The 18181-nt window shown below is 35.7% G+C and overlaps 2 protein-coding genes across 3 annotated transcripts; both read right to left on the bottom strand.

The window, feature by feature from the left end:
- Positions 1–190: 190 nt before the first annotated feature.
- LOC11408211 (kxDL motif-containing protein 1) lies at positions 191–2581 on the bottom strand. Of its 2 annotated transcripts, none has more exons than XM_003629874.4 (3): positions 2330–2573; positions 2092–2244; positions 191–485 (listed from the first exon to the last, which is right to left on the bottom strand). In XM_003629874.4, exons 1-3 carry the CDS (start codon positions 2455–2457, stop codon positions 383–385), a joined length of 384 nt encoding a protein of 127 aa, XP_003629922.1. In that variant the 5' UTR covers positions 2458–2573; the 3' UTR covers positions 191–382. The 2 variants fall into 2 exon arrangements, with proteins under 2 accessions (XP_003629922.1, XP_039685618.1); XM_039829684.1 differs by lacking the exon at positions 191–485 and adding an exon at positions 540–1164 and having other exon boundaries at positions 2330–2581.
- Positions 2582–4980: 2399 nt separating this feature from the next.
- LOC11422615 (translocase of chloroplast 159, chloroplastic) lies at positions 4981–10036 on the bottom strand. Its single transcript, XM_003629873.4, has 2 exons — positions 5708–10036; positions 4981–5329 (listed from the first exon to the last, which is right to left on the bottom strand). The coding sequence occupies exon 1, from the start codon at positions 9911–9913 to the stop codon at positions 5750–5752; it is 4164 nt and encodes a 1387-aa protein (XP_003629921.1). The 5' UTR covers positions 9914–10036; the 3' UTR covers positions 4981–5329; positions 5708–5749.
- Between the last annotated feature and the right edge of the window lie 8145 nt (positions 10037–18181).

Below are 18181 nucleotides of genomic sequence, written 5' to 3'. Positions count from 1 at the left end.
TCGGTGACAATTGTGTTGTGCTTTTTTTGTGAGAGTAAACAACTATAAGAATCTATCAGGCCAACGAAAGTATTTTTAGGTCACCTTAGCCTTTCTTCGTTACTCATCCATGTAGTTTCCTCCTGAAATAACATGTCTTCTATTGAGCAAAATGCATAACTTGTTAGCAATGAAGTGCAGGGGCAAGAAATTAGTAAAACAATGAAAACCGATGCAATTTTTTCTTTTTGGACAAGAAATGAAGAAAACAATGCAGGAATATATCAATAATTCATTATAGCTAATAAGAAAAAAAAAAAGATAAACACATTCGTATAACTTAGGCATTTCAAGATCCGGTCTCCTGCGAAACACGTTTGTATGACTGTGTTCGATACAATAGTTACTTAGGCATTTCAAGATCCGGTCTTCTGTCAATAACGTTGCTCGTAGAATCTTCAGGAAATGCATCTGGATAAGTTGTTGAAAGTTTGGTCTTCATGTTTCTGCAAAAGGCAAGGTTGATTGAAGATTTAACTTGAATTTATAATGCAACGAAATAGAAACATGCAAATAAGCTAACATATATAGAAATAGAAGGTTATGTCATTGCAGTGTGCTAAATTAGCTTTACTCTCCTAACCCTTTTTCTTCTACTGTTCATCTGCTCCCTCACTCCATGATAAAATTAGCTCTGTATGTTTATCAACCATTGTACCTAACCAAAACGGGTAAGATGGCCCTAATAAACAAACCATCTAGGTTACATTAGTAAAACTAGAAATCAGTTCAAGTCACCTAAGGAATCAATGTCTAAGATTCAGTTCTATACTTGACTTCTAGCGTTTAGATGCTTCTCTAACACCATATCGCCTTGTTATTATCCAATTGTAAATGCTTCACTTTCAACACCACCAAAGACAACTTTACCATTTGGGTTGGTTTCTAGTGTTCACTTGTTTCTCTACCACCAAATGCCCTAGTTATCGTAATGAAACTCCTTCACTGTTTAATCACCAAAGACAACTTCATCTTCAACATTTTGCTTGGCTTCTAGTGATCATTTGCTTCTCTAGCAACAGATGCTCTTGTTATCACCCCTGATGTCAATCCTTAACTGTTATCACCAATGATAACTTCACCAACATAATGTTCAAAAACATCCATATCCTTTGTGTTCTTCCCCTATCTCCGTTTTGTAAAAAAAAAAATTAGTTTACAAGATTCCAAAACAGTAAGATCAAAGACTAAAACTATATTTAGTCTAAACATTAGTGCTACATTACCCCTTGCCTGAACAACAAAAGAATCCCTAATAATGTAGTGCATGCAACCTCAATTTGCAAAAGTTGCTGAAATTTTTCTGGAAGCTTGCCTCAACAATTGTAGCACCTTTTGCGACAAACTAAAGTGGGCGAAGTTTAAATAAAGACTCGTATTTCTTTGATTATGTGAACAGACCTAAAGAAAAATCCTACTTCACACAAGAAAATAATCTTAAAAATTTAATTTTTATGATTAAAGAAAAAAATGCAAATTTGAAATGATATAGATGATTACACACACAATATTAATAAATAGACATCTATACCAGTATTAAGAATTTTCAATACGCAGAATCAAGTTATTTTGGCTCGTGCAGAGGGAGTACCATACTGCCTGCTTCCCAACTCTTGGGGGAGAAGCAACACGCCTACTGAAGACGGGTCAGTAGACCAACAGTCCATAACTGAATCGTATTATTTTTTAGCTTGAATGTAAGCTTGTAGTTGAATTTTGATCATATTAATTTTCCAAGAGAATACAATTCAGATTTCAGAGCTATTATCAAGGACTGTACTCCTTCGCTTTTTCAAAACTCACTCAAGTGTTAGTTTCGTTACAAAGCAAGCAAACAATGTATCTTATAGTCTAGCTAATAAGGCGACAATGTCCATAACTGACCTAAGCCCCAAGATTATTAACAATTTTCACCTTGTATTGCTTCTTTGATTCTTAATAAAATGCAATGATTATTTTGCCTAAAAAATATGTATAAAAACTAATGAAATTATAAAAATTTGATGTTATATTTCAAGTAAATAAAGATAAGAAGTAATTAAAAAAGAATACCTAAGTTTAAGAAAAATATAATCAAGATCAGATTTGATAGACTTCAAGACACGTGTGTTTCTAGCCATATCAGGAGAAATCTGAGTAAAACAATGTTGAGAGAAATCATTGAAATGTGATAAAACTGCATTACTATCCTGCAACCTTCCCAATCTGAAATTCAATTCAATTTAATAGTATTAATAATCTGAAATTGAATATTAAAGAAACAAAATAGATGAAAGAGGAATATACATACATAGTGTGTTGTAAATGGTTAAGGGAACGAAGATCATCGGAACTAACGAGAGTTTTAAACTCGCTCGAAAGCTCTTCTGAACCTAATTTCATCGATTCTGATTCTGATTCTGATTCTTTCTCTGCCATTTTCACAACCGTCACGGAATGAAACGGTTTTTTTCTTTCCTCTTCCACAAAATGAAGATCAGTCTACAGAACCTAAACCGGGCTTAGTTGCTTACTGAGTTCAAAGCCCAATTTTATGAGATTCTGGATATGCATCTAAAATATCACTAATTTTTATTTTATAAAAATATATTACTTTTTATTTTTATTTTTGAAATATTTGTATTAGTTTTATTTTGTTGGACAATCTTGTAATAGCTTTTTACGTGAGAAAAGGAGAATATTTTTTCTTGATGACAATTGTTTTGATATTATTTTTTTGTATTAACTTTCCAGTTTTTATGGGGAAACGATACATGAGTAAAATTTAATAAATAAATTGTTCTCTTCATAAATCTATAGGTTCTCTTAAAAGATTTGTTTTTTTTATGAAACTCATTTATCACTTGAGCTCAATCACTTAATTTACAATTGTTTTAATATTAAAAACAATAAAAATTTCAAAATAGTTATTTATATTTGATCCTCTCATTCTACCTCGGTCCAATATTCGAGTCTATCTTTGTCTAAATTTTAGATTGAAAATCAAGAGAGAAGATCCTATACACATATTTTGGAAGTAGGGAGAAGGAGAGAGCGATGCAAAAGAGATGATCCGTTTTGTAATTTTTCAAGGGGTCAATGATAATTGTTAAAGATTTGTCTCATCAATGTTTTTGTTGGTGGAGACAATTTGGATTAAGATCATATGAGAAAGGCTCATCAGAGTCACAGTACCATTTGCTTTGGTGGAGAACGAAACTGCTAGCAAACAAACACCTTGGCATCAAAGTTAGTGTGGTGGGTTGGTATTGAAGAAACTTAGAAAGATTATGAATAAATGAATTTCATTTCTTTATCAAATGGAGTGTTTATAATGAGATAAATGATATTTGTACAACTAAATTTTATAACAATTTTTGTGACAACTTTCTCCCTCATACTTACCTTATATATTTACTTTCTCTTTTTATTACTTTGATTTTTGTGCCAACACATACTTTTATTTAAAAAAATATGGTTGTCTATTTGGTTTTCACACAAACAGATGTTCATATAACTCCTTAAAAAAAAAAAATGTTCATATAACATTATTCTTATAATAATGATCCGAATGATTACAAAACCCAAAGTGTTCACGTCACATTACTTGTCCGGAAAGAAAGACAGATAACAGACTGATGGTTGTCTGCCATCAAAAACGATGAGACAGAAAATAGAGAAACAACTGATAAATGGGAAAAAGTTTGTCAGCAAACATTCCTTCCTAGGACCTCGTTGGTTATACTTATCTGTTTAATTCAAACCAAGACACAATTCCTAACTTCATAAGCAATTAAAAGTTAAAAAAAAAAAAACATCATAATTACGGTCATGTTAGGGGAAAAATAACAAAGCAATCCTGTATGGCCATCATATCTATCGTTAATAACAAAGCAATCTTGTATGGCCATCATTTCAAGCAGATTTACTAATTTTGAAAAGAAAAAAAGGGACTCAACTGTAGTTTTTATCTGTATCTTTAGATTACAGTCGAACATTTTATAGGTATAAAATAAATAACACAGCAGAAAAATAGATACAGAAAATCTCCATTCCAATTTAATGATTCGTACGACAAACATATTATATTGAGAAAGAGTTATCACGAGGGTAATTGAAGAGAATTGATAGTTAAGTGTATGTTTGGTTTCACTCTTTGGATGTCAAAATTGATTATAAAGGTATGAAATTGATTTTGCCATGATTAAATGTTTTTTTTTGTAGAATTGATTTACGTTCAACTCTATTCGTTCAAAAAAAAAAAACTCTATTACTCAGCCAATATCACGGGAATCGAGCACTTTAAAAGTATAATTCTTTCAAGTGTTATTTGAATATCACAAATCCGAGAATTGTATATAAATACAGTGAAAACAATTGTCCATCTGACAAAAGGAGGAGGAGAAGCCAACAAAAAAAATCACATAATCGTATAACAACCATATTTTTATACGTTGTCCAACAACTTCTTAGTTGTTCAAATAACTTCTTTTCAAAAAGATATACTTCCTTTGTCCCAAAATAGGCAAGTTTTTTTTGTTTATTTCACACATAATAAGAAAAAACGTATAAGTGAAAGTGAGATAGAAATAGTTTTGAAGGACCTTGTCAAGTATTGGTGTATTCACTATTATCATGTGTGTAAAAAATCTTTCAAAAATTTAAAAGTTTAAGCATAATTAAACAAATTTTAATTTAACAAGAACTAAAACCACTAACGGAAAATTTTGTAGGAACTAAAAAGTGTGATTTGTTTTTATAGGGACTAAAAACAAAACTGCAGATATTTATAGGAACCAAAAACTTAATTAACCCAAAATGAATTGATCAATTATTTTGGAACAATTTTTCTTCTTCAAATAGCCTAACATAATGACTTCCTGCAAGCATATCTAGAGGAGGGTGCACCGGGAGGAAACCATCTACCGGGTAATTTTAGGCGGAAACAGAAGGGACAGTATCTTGAGCACTCCACCCAAGTTTTTCCATAAATCAAAATCAATAATATCGAACTCCACAATTCTAGGAGTAAAATAAATATTTGAAACCAAGGGAGAAACTTAGCCATACAATATTATGAATAGTCATTGAGTGAAACAACAAACAAAATTTCAAGTTGATTTGCTGGGAACTGTAAAACCTCTTTGCAACTCTAAATCCAGTTCACAAAACCTGAGCATTGCTAAAGACATTGTTTCCTAATTCACAGCCCATTTAATTTTATTTTCTAAGATATCAATACCTTGACAAGGAAGAAGAATTGCCGCTAAAGCCATGTATTCCTAATTCGCATAAACCACCTCACTCAAACCTGCAAGCAAAACACACATTGTTTGTCTATAGAATGTAAGTTTGGATACCATGCTAGAGATAAACAAAAAGGGGGAATATTGGCATATTGATATTCAGGTATTGCTCAGCAAAATAGTCCAAGACTTCAATTCAAACATATTATAATATCCAACCAATAAAGAAAAGTTGAAGCAGCAAAGTAGAATCAGGGATAACAGAATAGGCATAATCTGACATTATCATTTATTCAAATAGAAGCTAAGAAAACAATTATGAGTAAATTCTTTGTCGGTTGCATCTCAATTACAGTACAACTTTCAGGTGAAAAATGGAAATATAGCAGAACTTTCAATAGTCAAAACGAAACTAATAAAAAGATTCAGTATGACATTATTACCTCATAGTCTACATCCTTAACTGGCAGCATATGCAAAAGAACTCAATAGATGGAGTATTTCTCACTAGCACCAGGCCAGAAGTTCTTGTAGAGAGTCCTGACAATTGGAAGCATAGCAATAAGGGCAATCTGAAGTTGGTCTGAACTACTTGTCCTCACAGTGATCTGTCCACTAAGCTTGTTGTTCAATCCCGCACGAACCGCCATCTTATAGCTTCGCCCAAGAGAAATCTGTGACTGGAAATTGGCTCCCAAGGCTAAATCACCTCTCCACTGCACCAGAGAGAAACTCAATGAAGACTGATCCTGTCCAATTGGAAAATCTGCCTCTCTAAGCCTCACTTCAACATTGGCTCCATAAGCAGAATCACCTTGAGACCGCACGGTCCCAGTGCTCCCCACTAATACCAATCGTTTCCCCAGTGCTAGTTGATCCTCAAGTTTCACACCGGTGGACACATTTTCACCCAAAAATGTCACAGATACTCCAGCTGCAGTTTTATTTCTTTTGAAATTTTTGAATTTGGTCTCGCCTCTAACAATGTATGCCATCTGCTTTCCAATGTTCTGAATGTCAAAGCCTGCCATGGTCGATCCATTTTCTCCATGTTTAGCGGCAACCGATGAATCCAAGTGAATGCTGAAATCTTGCTTGTCTTTTGTTACTTGAACAGTAACTGCTGCCGGGAATTTGTTGATGATGGCCACACTGTTTTCAATGTTAACACCGTCATAACCACAGTCGTGGTCCCAACTATGGGTGTCCAAGACCGGCCTTGTCAGCAACTGGGAAGTTGGTTCCAAGAAACGGTATCTATAGGCTGGATTATCACTATCAAAGGATGGTGGCAACGTCATATCAGGCAATGGTACAGGCACAGCTGCTGGACTTCCATTCTCTTCATCTTCTTCCCCCATAAAGCCATTATCATTTTCAACAGTTTTACCTCCTCTTTTCTTCATCTCTCTCATCCTTTTCAACTCCTCTCTCCATTGCTTCTTCTGCAAAAGTTTCACTCGGTACTCATACTCCTCAAGATATGCCTTTTTCTGTTCTCCATTAAGCTTAGCAATTTGTGACTTCTTAAGAGGCTTAAATGGTGGGAGCTGGTCATATTCATCTTCACCTTCCTCTTCATCAGAATCAGATAAGTCAGCCATTTCAACATCAGAATCACCATTGTCAATCCCACCTTGATCAGCGAGTTTGGGGTGAGCACGTGACTGCAACAACCAAGACAGCAAGTATGGAAGTGGTGGGGAGCGGGTTCTGAAACCAAACAGCCTGCGGTTATCAGCTGTTTCCGGAGTTTTTGAGAGGTTACCAGCATCTGAGAGAATCTTCATTGAGTAACATAAAAGCAATAACAGAGGTCTCCAACTTTGACCGTTAGGAAGCACCTTCTGGCCATCTCTGTTTTTCCGACATGAAGGATGGTTTTCAACAAGAGAAACTGGATTCATCAAACTTGGATTCATAAGACGTAGGTCACCAACAGCTTGACCAATGGTTTGTTGAACAATATGAGTTCTTTGAGCAACAAATACATCATAACTTAGTGGGGAACCTGATGGCCCGTCCGGAGGAGCAGAGGCAGCATGAGTCAGAGTGACTATCACATTTCGCCATATCGATGGACCAAGGGCAGTAGTAACTGATCTCAACATGGGCAAATCGTTCATATCTCTAGTTTGTAGGTCGAGGCGATCCACATAAAGAACAATATCAGGGGGAGAATTTTTGGTCAATTTCTTCACATTAGACAAGACTTTTCTGTTGTAACTTTGTTCAAATGCAGAAGATTTCAAACCTGGTGTGTCAAAGACCCTTACTTTCACTCCATCAACCATTCCAACAATTTCTGTCACAGCAGTAGTAGCGGGACCATATGCACTGAAGCTGGTCTTGGTTTCACCAAAAATTGAATTTATCGTAGCACTCTTTCCCACGCCAGTTTTACCAAGAACCAATATATTTATAGAAAATCCAAAATCACCTCTTCCCTCGGCTTCAAGCCGGGAAGCACTCTCCTTAGCAGCATCTAGGCTGAAATTTTCACCAGTTTGTCTCCCTGCGGCAAGTGTAAACCGATACAAAACCTGCGCTACTATTGATTCTTCAGTAGTAAAACCTAGTCTCTGAACCATTCTTAGGTATTTTATCCTAATTTCCTGCAATTTCTCCAGTTTCATCTTCTCTTCTACGCTCAAATTGGTATCAGAAACAACAGTACCAGCTCTACTCATGGAAGGACCAAAAAGATTGGGACGGTTTGACCGTACCGCAGGTTTACCTGTCTGAAGTGATGGTCCCAAACCAGCAGGGCGCTCGACAGAGAAAAGCCTTGATCCATCTTGAGCAGTTATAGTGATACCGCCGCCATCTTCACCTCCTGCTCCAGATGCTGCTTTTAAGAGAGCAGCCAAAGTAGCAGTATCAAAGAGCTCCTTGCTATCTCCTTCATCATCAGATTCCACTTCCTCATCTGAGTCAGTTACAATCTGGCCATCAATTCTGTCATCCTGTGAACTCTCACTTGCCCTAATTTGCTTCTCCAATTCCTCCAAGTATTTATTAGCAGAATCGGAGCCTCCAAAGATCATTGATTCATCCTTCGTATCCGACACCGAGTCATCAATCTCTCTGTCAACGTGATGATCAACAGCAGCCTCAACATGGCTGCCATCATCCACCTCGATAACACGATCAACATTGCTCTCAGCCTCCCCCTCAACAGCATTATCAACATGGCTCCCATCTTCCACCTCAACAACACGGTCAACATTGCTCTCCGCTTCCTCCTCAACAGCAGTATCAACATGGCTCTCATCTTCCACCTCAACAACACGATCAACATTACTCTCCTCTTCCTCTGCAACAACATTATCAACATTGCTCCCATCTTCCACCTCAACAACATTGCTCTCTTCTTCCACCTCAACAACATTGCTCTCTTCTTCCTCCTCAACAGCACCATCAACACGGCTCTCAATTTCACCCTCAACAGCACGACCCTCTATGCTTATCCCATCTTCCTCAGCCTCCAAACTCCGACTCACAACTTCTAAACTTTCTTCACCTTTCTCAATAGGAGCAACGTCACTCACTTGCTCACGTGCAACACCATCATCAACTCCAATGTCAACAACCTGATCAGGCTCGGCATCCCCACCGACAACCTCATCAATAACAACATCACCAGCCTTCTCAGTAGGAACAATGTCACTCAGTTGCTCATGGGCAACATCATCATCAACGTTACCAGGTTCGGCATCTACAACAACCCCTTCATCAACAACATCGCCAACCTTATCAGTAGGAGCAATGTCACTCGTCTGCTCACGTACACCACCATCATCAACACCAGCAGGCTCAGCATCCCCACCAACAACTTCATCATCCACGACACCTTCACCGCCCTTCTCAAACGATTCAAAACTACCACCAACCACATCAAAAACACCTTCCCCACCAACCTTCTCAATAGGTTCAAAAGTATTATCAAGGTTCACAACAGGTGCAGGCGCCACTACCTCTTCAATTTCAGACACCTTAACTTCCTCTTCACCCCCCACAACAGCAACACCTCCATCCACCAAAGGATTAACTTGCAGTGTATCAACTACAACATCTCCATCACTCGTAAACTTCTCATCACCATCACCGCCACCATCGCCATTTTCAACAACACCAACCCCCGAATTATCACCAGAAACCAATCCCACAACCTCAGAATCCAAATTATTAGTTTCAACAGTTCCACCATCACCCAAAACCGCAGAATCCAAATTATTGGTTACAACGGTTCCACCATCACCCTCCTCAAAACCCTTATCATCAGCCTCCACAAAAACCTCATTCCCATCGTTCGCCTCAACAAAAACCTCATCCTCCTTCACTTCATCAACAAAATTTTCATCGCTATCATCGCCGCCATTCTCCAAATCTTCCTCCTCCGCTTCATCTTCATCATCAGCTGTCACTTTCGCAATAGGTCTCGGAGAAACATCATCGAAACTCTCTTCTTCTTCAACAACGGTAGATTTGACGGTGTCTGGATTGACGAGAATTGGCCTGGAAGGTTCAGACTCCTCTTCGCCGCTAACAAAACCGTCATCGGAATCGGAACCGTGACCGTTAACGGCACCGTTAATTGGTTCGTGAAATTGAGAAGAAGAAGAAGAAGATAGGGTTTGAGAATCCATTGGAATGAAGAGATAAGGTTTATGGATTAGGCGGAGAGAGTGAAGTATGGAATTGAGGGAAAGAGGGTTTTGGTTTTATACGCTAAAATACAAAAATGAAATGCCTATATTGTTCAATTCATATCCTATCACTGGAGAGTAACGACGGTTCCTTTCAGTCACACTGCATTTTCATTGGATCAACATTTTATTTCATTTTTTTTATTATTTTGACTGAATTTTATTTCATTTTTAAAAATTAATAGAATATTGAATTATGCACTAAAATATAATCAGTTCATTCATGTTAGGGAGAAAATGGTTTATGCAAATTATGAAAAATAAGAATTCTATATAATTTGATTTTACTTCATATGAAAATATTATTTATTTATATTTATATTGTTTGAGAAATTAATTAAATTAATTTCTACTAAAAACAACGATTTGACGATTTAGGTGTACTAGATGTATAAGGTCAACGAGTTGATTCGACGGTAACTCCTGAGTTCTGTCTAAGTTAGTAGGTCTCCTATCTCAAAGTTCGTTGTTTTTATTGACATTCCTTGTTTGTTTATATTCTCGTTCTTTTTACCGCTTAAAAATCGAAATCATGTACAAAAGAGGAAAGTGTCCAAAAAGAAATGAAGGTGTGTGCGAGCAATAGTTGTGGAAAAATTAGACTGACTATTTTGTGGAGCGATGTTCTTGATCGTATAAATGTGTAAGTAGATGTTTTTAATTTAGTCGTCGGGATATATTTTTCTGCACTTTCATTTCTACCCCTCGCCCGTCGGGATTCTATCCACGAGCACTTTATTAAAATAATTTTTATGTGTCGATGTTGAACTACTTTATAGTTTTTTTCACACAAAATATGTATAATTTTATTTATAAGTGAGGTTTATTGTTGTAACAAGGCTATTTTTTTTTTTGAGAGGGTCATAAATCTAACGATAATGTCTTAGTTTTTTATTTGATTTATGACTAAACTTTACTTTTTTGTTTAATTCTACAATTTGATATTTTTTTAATTGCACTATATCAATGACCGACTTATGACACTTATTTTAATCATTAAAATGTACACCCTCTTTTTAACTCTCAAATAATCACTTTTTTGTTGGGTGTGATCCGAGTGGATATGACATTTTAGAAATGGATCTCACGTAAATTTGTGAGACTCGCACTCTCTTTAATGTTCACTCTTCTATGAAATTTATATAGGTCTCACAACTTTACATGAATCCATTTCTAAAATGTGGTACAACATGGATCACATCCAATCATATGAGTGTTCATAGCATTTCTCCTTAACATAGTTAACCATGTATTAAAATTGTCCTAGTCATTCAAATTTTGTTGTTTCATTCTCGTTAAAATAACACAACACTTATTATTAAAACTTTTTTTTTTTGAAATGTTAACTTGTACCCTTTAAGCATAAATTAAGAAGATAAATGTAGAAGGTTTTTTTTTTTTAAATTGTGCATTCAATATCTTAAAAGTTTCAGAAATTATATTTTCAATATAAAATTTATTTTTAATTTCTATTTCAAACTCTTTAACTTGTGCCCTTATGGTACAAGTTAGCATGACACTATATTTTTCAATCATCAACCATAAAATTAGTTATGAGACATCCACGTTAACTTTTGCACAAAAAGTTTTCGTATCAAATTACTTTGTTTATCTTCATAGCTGCCTTTCATTATGGTATGTTGTCTACTTACTATATTATAAAGATAAGTCCTTAGGATTTTACCATTTTGCCTTTAGGAGGGGCATTTTAGTAATTTTCTATTGATGGGGTGTGGTTAGTGCCACCTCATCATTTTAGGGTGCATTTCCCATTTTGCCCTTCACCATTTTTTTTAATTATTTTATACTTTTTATATTTTTAATAACTTTTATAATTTTTAATAACTTTTAACTATTTTCCAATTTTTATTTTTTTAACTATTTTTCAATTTTTTTTACCCAAATTCAGCTGTTTCTATTTTGTCAGCATCAGATGATAGAATTTTGTATAAGTTTGATAATGACCCGAAAAATGTCTTTCCTTATGTAATGGGAATATAGTTGATGTAACACTATGGGAAAAATACTCCGTAGCTTTATCATTTACCATCTATTTAGCTTGAGTTCTTTGCTTCCATTTTATAGTCAATGGCAACCCAAATATATGTAACAATTGGTCAGGTTCGAGGCTGCTCATCAACCTACATCATCCGGATGTTGAGAAGTTTAAGACTTAGTAAGTTTGCATTATGATTTCACAATACAGTGTTAGAGTAACTTATTATTTCATAATCCGATTTGATTGTTTTTTGACCATGTTTCTTGAATTGTTATCGTGACCTTAACACTTCTCAAGCTCAGAGTCAAAGCTTCAGTTAGAACTTAAGTCAGAGTTCGACTTCTTCTCAACGTACTTCGTACAACGATTTTTCCAAACTGTCTCAGGTTAGGCCAATTGCTGAATTTATAAACTTAGTCAATGTCTTCTTTTTTTATGCACAAACATGCTTTGAGTTTATTTACGCACAAATTAAAAATACATATTGCATTATTCTTTATTTCATATGCATAATTTGTGTTAGGAAACATATTGCATCACTATTTGGAAAACAACTAAATTCAAACCTTACCAGTTTGGATTGTATTATGAGAGTTGCACCAAATGTTCGAAGACATCAATGTCAAATGGTGCTAGCTATATATGCACATGCGGAAGTGATGCTTAATTTCCATTTGTTTCAACAATGTTAATTGGTCAACGGGGTACATATAATGTACATGCATGCATTTATCTAGACTTTATAGGATGATAATAGGAAGATAAATTAGAAGTCATGTTACATTTTCTGTAGCTTAAAATCAGTTATGCTACCTGTACTTGTCGAAAAAGTACGGTAAAGAGAACTGGGGTTTTCTCCGTATACTAGGGTTTTAGACTGATTATTCGATCCTTGAGAATGATCTCTAGAGTGGTATTTATAGCCTGCTGTGGGCTTTGGTTACTGTTGCTTGGCCTCCAAGCAACAGGGACATTTTAGTATTTTAGGCGGTTTCTAGAAGCTTCTGGAGGTTTAAAGAGGGCGGCATCCTTTAGGAGGACGCGCCTAAATCCAATAACCTCTCTGGAAGGCCTCTAGGTCCTTACGGAGGGTGTTTAAGTCCATCCATAGGGCTTCTAAGCTTATAGGAATATTATGACGGTCCACAGCCACCCAAGCACAAGTCTTGATACAAGGCGTGGTGCTTTAACTCTTTACGAGTTCTTTAGAATACACTGGTGGAGGAGCCTTCAAAAAGAACTCGTTTGATAACTTTATTTTGGTATTCACGTATTTATATCGCTTTTGACTTTTGTGCTGTTGTGGGCATCTTTTAATTTTGTAATGCCTTTGTGTCTGTAAGCGGATATTTATCTATTCTAATGAACAACTTAATTTTATGTTTTGCTTTATAACAATTGCTTGGAAACTGTATAGGTTTACCTTATTATCTTTTCGTTCAATATAAATGATGTCCTGCGAACAAGGTGTTTAAAATTCAAAAGGTCCTTGTCGCCTGTGTTTCATTTTAAACGAATTGCAGACAACTTCATAACGTAAATGTCTTTATGACTGTGAGTTTTTATCGATAATCTTCTTTTTATCGGGCCGCCAAGTTCAGAGCCTATAAAAGGTTGACCCAGTTTGGGCGGTCTCTCGATAATCTTCTTTTTATCGGGCCGCCGAGTTCAGAGTCTATAAAAGGTTGACCTAGTTTGGGCGGTCTCTCGATAATCTTCTTTTTATCGGGCCGCCGAGTTCAGAGCCTATAAAAGGTTGACCCAGTTTGGGCGGTCTGTAACGCCCCAATGTTATTTAATTATTATTGGTTGATTTAAAGTCTTTTTTATATATATGATTTTATATAATTATGTTGATTATGCGGTGTGTTATATTTTATTAAATGAGTTATTTTACTATTTAATAGAATAAGTGGGAAATTAGAATAATGTGAGAAATAGAATTAATTGGAGTCTTGGGGGTTTTATTTTAATTAATAGAAATTAAGTGGGAGATTATGTTTTACTGAATTATTAGAAAATGGAAACTGTCAGTCAGAGAAACAGTTTTCACGTACAACAGAGTTTTGGGAGAAAAACCAAGAGAAGAGCCAAGTGGGGAGAATCAGATTCTGTAGAGCTTTGTTCATCGATCTAAGGTAATAAAGATTAGTAGGAGTGGTGGCTCAAGTGTCTTAGGGCTCTGATACGTACGGGATGAGATTTTCTTATTGTTTTTCATTCCTATATATCAATTTTTGAATATTGCTGACGTAGCCATATGGTTGTTGAATTTATGTTGATAAGGTTTTTATGCCAAGATTTAATTATGGAGATTTAAACAGTTGTTGTTGTTGTTTTGATGCAAATTTTCCGCTGTAAAATTAATGATGACTTTGAAGGATGTTTATTAAATAGATTTTATATTCTATTTAAGAAATCTTGAAAATGTAGTGTGACATGCCCGTTTGGAAATTACTCTGATGCATGTTTTATTAATTAATTGATTTTTGGGAAACGGGGTGTTACACGGTCTCTCGATAATCTTCTTTTTATCGGGCCGCCGAGTTCAGAGCCTATAAAAGGTTGACCCAGTTTGGGCGGTCTCTCGATAATCTTCTTTTTATCGGGCCGCCGAGTTCAGAGCCTATAAAAGGTTGACCCAGTTTGGGCGGTCTCTCGATAATCTTCCTTTTATCGGGCCGCCGAGTTCAGAGCCTATAAAAGGTTGACCCAGTTTGGACGGTCTCTCGATAATCTTCTTTTTATCGGGCCGCCGAGATTATAGCCTATAAAAGGTTGACCCAGTTTGGACGGTCTCTCGATAATCTTTTTGTGGGATCTGCAAAACAAATCTCAAATGTTGAGAAAGGTTAAAACAACTATGTTTTATCTTCAAGCTTTTAACGGCGGGGCCATTGCTTCTATTTTCATTTTGGTGTGCTGTTTGGCGAGTTCTTTTTTGTTTATTCATCTGAAATATAAGGTTACTTTCAAACTTTCAAAGTAAATAAATAAAAGAGTTTAAATTATATTTAATAATCTTTAATGGGCATTAACTACTCTTTTTCTTTTTCCTATTTACCTGTCCCTGATTTCTACTCTTCTCTACTCAGTCACCCATAGGAATAAATACAAAATATTGTTGCTAGAATTATGGACCAGCGAGGCATAAACAAGTATATTGAGCCAAATCTAATTGTCCATTTTTTTTTCTTTCTTTCATGCAAAACTGATTATCCACATATTATATTTATATGATACCACTCCAATCGTAAGACAGGAAGTTTGATTAATAATATGGATAGCTAGCTATGATACTAGCATATGCTCCTATGGGAGGAAATAACATATCAGGATATTTTTGTTGGCAGCTAGTATGTTAAACAAATTCTTAACTAATAAAAGGAATTTACTATATGCGTGCCGAGAAGTCCAGTTTTAATAGGCTAATTCTACCTTATATACTTGACTACTAGTTAGTAGGATGGTAAAACAAACATATTTCCTAACTAACAAGATATTTATAAAAGTAGAGATCAAGCTCTATCAATACTAGAAACTTGGTACATTAACATGTGTTGAATGAATCTGACATGGACTTTCAAGCAATTTGAATTTACTGATCATAATCTGCCTTCCTATAATTTCTCTTAGTACACCATTTAAAGATAATCATAGTATTCTCACAAAAAAGGACAAGATTATCACTTTCAATTACACCATAATATGTTTCTAGACAAACTCAACATCATCTTAAAAGTTCATGACTTTTCTGCAGTTTTAAAATATGTACCTGATTTCTTATGGATGATTCCAAAGGTATGAAAGTTTAAAACTTACAGTGAAGTCGATCACACCATGCTCTTTTAGTTTCTGTAGCAGCCAAAATGAGTTGATATGTCATCGCCTTAAAATCAGCATATCGATGCTATCAGTAGCCCTGGCTTGTCATCTTGATTCCTCCTCCAAACTTTTTCACCCTTTAACTTGTTTACCAATAGCATCCTATACTCATGCTTTCTTTATTCATTAGTGTAAACAGGGTCTGGACAATAAGGTCTGTATGACGTCGTTCCGACACGGTGTCCTCTGTATTACTTATGCTAACCGAGTTCCTGGACTGCTCACAAGGCAGCAACAAAGCACCTGATTATGGGAAGGTTGTAGAGATCGCCATGTTTATGGCAATCTTGAAATAACGATGGTAATATGATTGCAAACTCCACCGTGAAGAATAGTGATAAGCTGCCATATAAGGTTGTTGCATAAACACTGCACAAACAAAGAAAATATTGCCCGACCAAGCACTGATCAAGAGCAGACTCTCAACAGCGGAGACGACTGAAGTTTGTTAATATCCTCCGTAAATAATAGAAACTGAAAAAAGGAGCAATTATATATGTCTCTGTCTTTGGTTAACAGTTAAAATAAAATATTATGCATATATGTATTCTATAGATTGTTCCTATTGTTCTTTTAAAAATAAGAATTTGAATCTTCCTAAAGTTACATATATTCCTGGTTTAGAGAATTTCTTCCCAAAATTCATCTTTTGTTTTTCTTCGTGGTACAATATAGGTCTCTTTTACATAGCTATTTCCTACGATTTACAACAATAGATAAAATAGAACCAGTCGAGACAAAACAAAAGTCAAGCGGCTGCTTGATACACATCTCATAAATCAACGGCTTCCATCACCTAATGAACCAAGAGGGGTATCTGTTCGCCTGATTGAAAACATATCTCGATCGTAGCTTCTACAACAAAGGAATTAATAAACAATAAATTAATTAATTCACCAATTAAATATATATCATGATCCTCATGCACATAATCTGGTATAACGCTGCTTTACGGTTTGTTGATGTCCTCTCAAGACGGCGTCGGTAGGGTTCATGGCGGTGTGATTCTTAGCGGCTTCGATGATGAGACGGATGCGAAGGTCAGTGACAACAGCATCCTACAAGGTTGGATTGAAGTGTGGCCCGAGTCAGTTTTACCGGGCTCCACGGTGGGCGCCAACTGTACTTGTCGAAAAAGTACGGTAAAGAGAACTAGGGTTTTCTCCGTATACTAGGGTTTTAGACTGATTATTCGATCCTTGAGAATGATCTCTAGAGTGGTATTTATAGCATGCTGTGGGCTTTGGTTACTGTTGCTTGGCCTCCAAGCAACAGGGACATTTTAGTATTTTAGGCGGTTTCTAGAAGCTTCTGGAGGTTTAAAGAGGGCGGCATCCTTTAGGAGGACGCGCCTAAATCCAATAACCCCTCTGGAAGGCCTCTAGGTCCTTACGGAGGGTGTTTAAGTCCTTCCATAGGGCTTCTAAGCTTATAGGAATATTATGACGGTCCACTACCTTTATTTTATAAATTATATGTAATTATATTCGCATACATCTTATCCATGTAAATATGCATTAGACTAATATTGCAGTTATTTTCCTATTTAGCATTTCCCAAACGAGGTGTCAAGAACAATTCTGAAAGGAAAGTGCAAAACTATCACTCTCATTGATGACCAGACACAGAGACAGTATAACTGTCACCTCATTACCGCCGATAGAGCACCTCTTTATAATGCTTTGGTAAATGATTAAGAAATGTACATATATATAACTTCTAAAAGGAACACGGAAAACAATCACACTCATCGACAAACAAGCTCAAAAAAGGTATAAGTGTCGCTTGATAACGGCAAAGAGGGCAAGTTACAAAAAATACTTAGGCGGGCAATGGTTCAAATTTTGCCGAGAACATATGTTAGAGGTAAGTGATAAGTTAATTTTTGATCTAGAGAAGCCACCTAAAAATATGCACGTTCAAGGCGTTTCCAAATAAAGATTGAGTGTTCATGATCCGCACTTTCAACAGAGCACCTTAACTCTAATCCCATACTAGATTATCTTCACTCACTGATGCTACTTCTTTGCTTGATTTCATTTGATGTAAATATGGGTATCAATCATTTTTTGGTAACTCTATTACAACAACACTCTTTTTTATAATTTTGGATAATATGTAAATTCACACATCATTGGTTCCTTTATTAGTTCCAATTGTTTTCATCTTAAATATTATGTCAATTCCTAATCTCATAAACTGATTATATGCTCTCTTAATCAACCCATACATATTTTATGATGCATCACAATGTTCCGTCGTTTTAACATCTCTTCTTTCAAAGATTTTTTTTATCAAATATGTCATTGAACCCGTGCGAAGCA

Source organism: Medicago truncatula, chromosome 8, assembly GCF_003473485.1.
Source record: "Medicago truncatula cultivar Jemalong A17 chromosome 8, MtrunA17r5.0-ANR, whole genome shotgun sequence".
Taxonomy (NCBI): Eukaryota; Viridiplantae; Streptophyta; class Magnoliopsida; order Fabales; family Fabaceae; genus Medicago; species Medicago truncatula.
The sequence above is the reverse complement of the archived record's forward strand: the minus strand, read 5'-3'. Positions and strand labels throughout refer to the sequence as shown.